This window comes from Acanthamoeba castellanii (assembly GCF_000313135.1).
Source record: "Acanthamoeba castellanii str. Neff unplaced genomic scaffold scf7180000084758, whole genome shotgun sequence".
Taxonomy (NCBI): domain Eukaryota; phylum Discosea; order Longamoebia; family Acanthamoebidae; genus Acanthamoeba; species Acanthamoeba castellanii.
This window is the reverse complement of record NW_004457380.1, coordinates 845092-848361: the sequence shown is the minus strand read 5'-3', so window position 1 is coordinate 848361 and position 3270 is coordinate 845092. Positions and strand designations below refer to the sequence as shown.

General features: G+C 58.1%; 2 protein-coding genes across 2 annotated transcripts; both read left to right on the top strand.

The window, feature by feature from the left end:
- Nucleotides 1-207: 207 nt before the first annotated feature.
- ACA1_220040 (40S ribosomal protein S3a, putative) lies at nt 208-1285 on the top strand (the record flags this gene model as incomplete). The annotated part of the gene is made up of 5 exons (XM_004337232.1): nt 208-218; nt 303-353; nt 431-534; nt 604-1003; nt 1072-1285. The coding sequence occupies 5 exons, from the start codon at nt 208-210 to the stop codon at nt 1283-1285; spliced, it is 780 nt and encodes a 259-aa protein (XP_004337280.1).
- Nucleotides 1286-1475: 190 nt separating this feature from the next.
- On the top strand, nt 1476-2200 carry ACA1_220030 (mitochondrial NADH:ubiquinone oxidoreductase 19 kDa subunit; the record flags this gene model as incomplete). The annotated part of the gene is made up of 3 exons (XM_004337231.1): nt 1476-1766; nt 1864-1991; nt 2152-2200. The coding sequence occupies 3 exons, from the start codon at nt 1476-1478 to the stop codon at nt 2198-2200; spliced, it is 468 nt and encodes a 155-aa protein (XP_004337279.1).
- Between the last annotated feature and the right edge of the window lie 1070 nt (nt 2201-3270).

Below are 3270 nucleotides of genomic sequence, written 5' to 3'. Positions count from 1 at the left end.
TTAACAAAGAATGAAACACGAATTTTGCTAGAATGAAACAAAGAGAAGAAAATCACCATGAAATGTTTCAACCAGTCAAAATTCAAAGGAGAGCATGCAATTTGAATGCCTGGCATAGTGGCGAGCCGATGAAAAGTGGTTTTTTGCTGGGTTTGTTCTTTCTCTTTCTTTCTTCCTCTCCTATCGTCCTCTACACGGGTGTGCACCATGGCCGTCGGGTACGTGTTGCCGCCTAAACGACTGATAAAATCTCGTGGTTTCGCTCAAGATGGTCGCTGATCGTTGCTGCATTCCCCCTCCAGCAAGAACAAGAAGCTTTCCAAGGGTGGCAAGAAGGGCCAGAAGAAGAAGATGTACGCCGCCACTCCGCATTCTTGCATCCCGGCCCTCGCATTTTGTTCGCATGTCTCATAAGGTCATGCTCTTGCAGCACCGATCCCTTCGCCCGTAAGGAGTGGTACAACATCAAGGCCCCCTCCGTGTTCCGCTCGCGCAACGTTGGCAAGACCCCCGTCAACAAGACCGCCGGCACCAGTACGGCATCCCTTCTCTCACCTGCGTTTTGTGTGACGGCTGGTCTCATTCTCGTGATCCACTTTGTAGAGCTGTCGCAGGACGCTCTTCTTGGCCGCATCGTCGAGGTCTCGCTCGCTGACCTGAACAAGGATGAGGACCAAGCCTTCCGTAACATCAAGCTCAGGATCGAGGATGTCCAGGGCAAGGATGTGCTCACCAACTTCCACGGCATGAACTTCACCACCGACAAGCTCCGCTCGCTCGTCAGGAAGTGGCAGTCGCTCATCGAGGCCCACGTGGACGTCAAGACCACCGACGGCTACTATCTGCGCATCTTCGCCATCGCCTTCACCAAGCGCAGGCCCAACCAGCAGAAGAGGACTTGCTATGCCCAGTCCGCTCAGATCCGTCAGATCCGCGCCAAGATGGTCCAGATCATCGTCCGCGAGTCTACCACTGTTGACCTGAAGGACCTCGTCGTCAAGTTGTACGTTGCCTCAGTTCCTTACGTCTCTCCTCTCTTCTCTTGTTCACACTATTTTTCCTGATGTACAGCATCCCTGAGGCCATCGGCAAGATGATCGAGAGGGAGTGCAATGGTATCTTCCCCCTGAAGGACGTCTACATCCGCAAGGTCAAGATGCTCAAGACCCCCAAGTTCGACGCTGCTAAGCTGGCTGAGCTCCACGCTGGTGGTCCCGCCGCCGCGGAGGACCTCGGCGCCAAGGTTGAGCGCACCGAGGAGGCTCCCAAGGAGGAATCTGCTTGAATATAAAAAACCCAAAACAATTAAATCCTCTCCCTTCCGCCCGTAACCCTCATCTCTATGCATCATCTGTTCCTGTCCTTTTGCAAACGATGCACAAGGCCGCGCAAAACATGGATTAACGATATAATTTTTTGTATTTTTACAAACAATAACAAATCAATTGTTTTTGTTTTTTGTGTATTCCAAGATGATGAGGAGAGGACTCACCCTGTTTGCCAGCGCCGGCGTGCGCACTGTCCCCACCTCTTCCTCCCGCCTTTTCCTCACTACCAGCCGGCTGGCTTCGTCCGATGCTGCTCCGTCTCCCGTTCCCAGGAAGAATGTGAAGGCCTCGACTGGAATTGCTGGTCTTGATGTGGTGCCTAATGCGCGCGAGGTGCTGATTGGCCTCTACAACAAGTACCTGGCCGAGCTGCAGGTCATTGAGCCCACCAGCCCCTACCGCAAATTGGTCGAGAACATGACCAGGGAGCGACTCAGGGTACCCCCGCCCCCACCGGCAATCCCTTTGTGCAAACAGTGTCTCCCCCCTCTTTCTCTTCTCATACTCTGCCTCGCCGCGCATTTTACGCTGCTAGATTGTGGAGGAGAATGAAGACATCGCGAAGATTGAGGAGCTCATTGATAACGGCCAAGTGGAAGAGCTCATCCAGGAGGCGATGGAAGATATCAAGGAAGTGCCCTGGTGGGCCGAGCACAAGCCCTGGTACGTCCCTCGGCCTCTCCTCTTCACTCCGTGTGTGCTGCTAGCTTCCGACGCTCACCTCTCACCTCTCCGCTCTCCGCTCTTTTCTTCTTCTTTTGCTTCCCTCACCCTAAACACTAACCCTTCTTCTTCTTCTTTGTATTCTATCCACGGCGTGCAGGGAGGATTCCCCGCACAAGCGCATCCCTGTCTTCGAGAGGGAGTTCTAAGCGCCTCTCCTGTAGGTGGCCCGGGCGACACGGAGGTCGTTGCCACATGCGATGGCGAGAGCGGCGATGAAGGAGGAGAGCGAGAGCGAGAGCTCGACGACAAGCACCTCTGTTCGTCTTCCTCTCGCGAGTGGTGTGTGGGTGCGATCTTCCGCGTTGTCTCTGTTTTCCTCTATCTTTATTTGTACTCAACGAGCTCATCGGCGAGTAATAAATAACCCAAACGCTCAATCAATCATTGCTGACCACCTCCTTCCTCCATCTAGCACCACCTCCTCCCTCCTTCAATGATCTGGGCCCGCCACTTCTCTGCTTCTTCTCTTCACCTTCACCCTCTCTCTCTCACTCTCCCCTCTTCCGTATGTAACAACACCTCAGCTCCGGCCGGCCGGCGAGCAACTAACCCCTCGCCTTGAGCTTCGGGAATCCGCCGGCGAACAGTCCTCCCGGCCCTCCGCCTCCGCCACCCCCACCGCCCGGCGCAGGCTTGCCTGCTCGCACGCAACAACATCAACGCGCGGTCAGCAGCAGTTGGTACCCCCCCACCCTCTTTTTTTCGCAGCGCAGCACCGATGGATTGACGTACTCTCTACAACTTTGGGCGCGCTGCTGTCCTTCGTCACGGCCTTCTTGAGCTTGACGCCGCCCAACAATGAAGCGATTCCGCCTCCGCCTCCGCCGCCGCCTCCACCGCCGCCGCCGGCAGGAGGTGGGGGAGGGGGCGCCCCCCCACCCGGTGGTGGCGGAGGCGGGGGGCCGCCAGCGGGTGGCGGCGGTGGCGGAGGTCCTCCTCCTCCAGCGGGTGGTGGCGGCGGGGGTGGTCCTCCTCCAGCCTTCGCTGCTGGCGGCGGCGGCGGTCCCCCTCCGCCCGGGGCTGGTGGAGGCGGCGGCGGTCCTCCTCCGGCCTTCATCGCTGGAGCTGGCGGCGGCGGCGGTCCACCACCACCGGGGGCTGGTGGCGGGGGCGGGGGTCCACCGCCGATCTTCGCTGCTGGGGGCGGCGGTGGCGGAGGACCACCACCAGGCGCAGGCGGAGGCGGCGGCCCGCCTCCGGCTTTCATCGCTGGCGC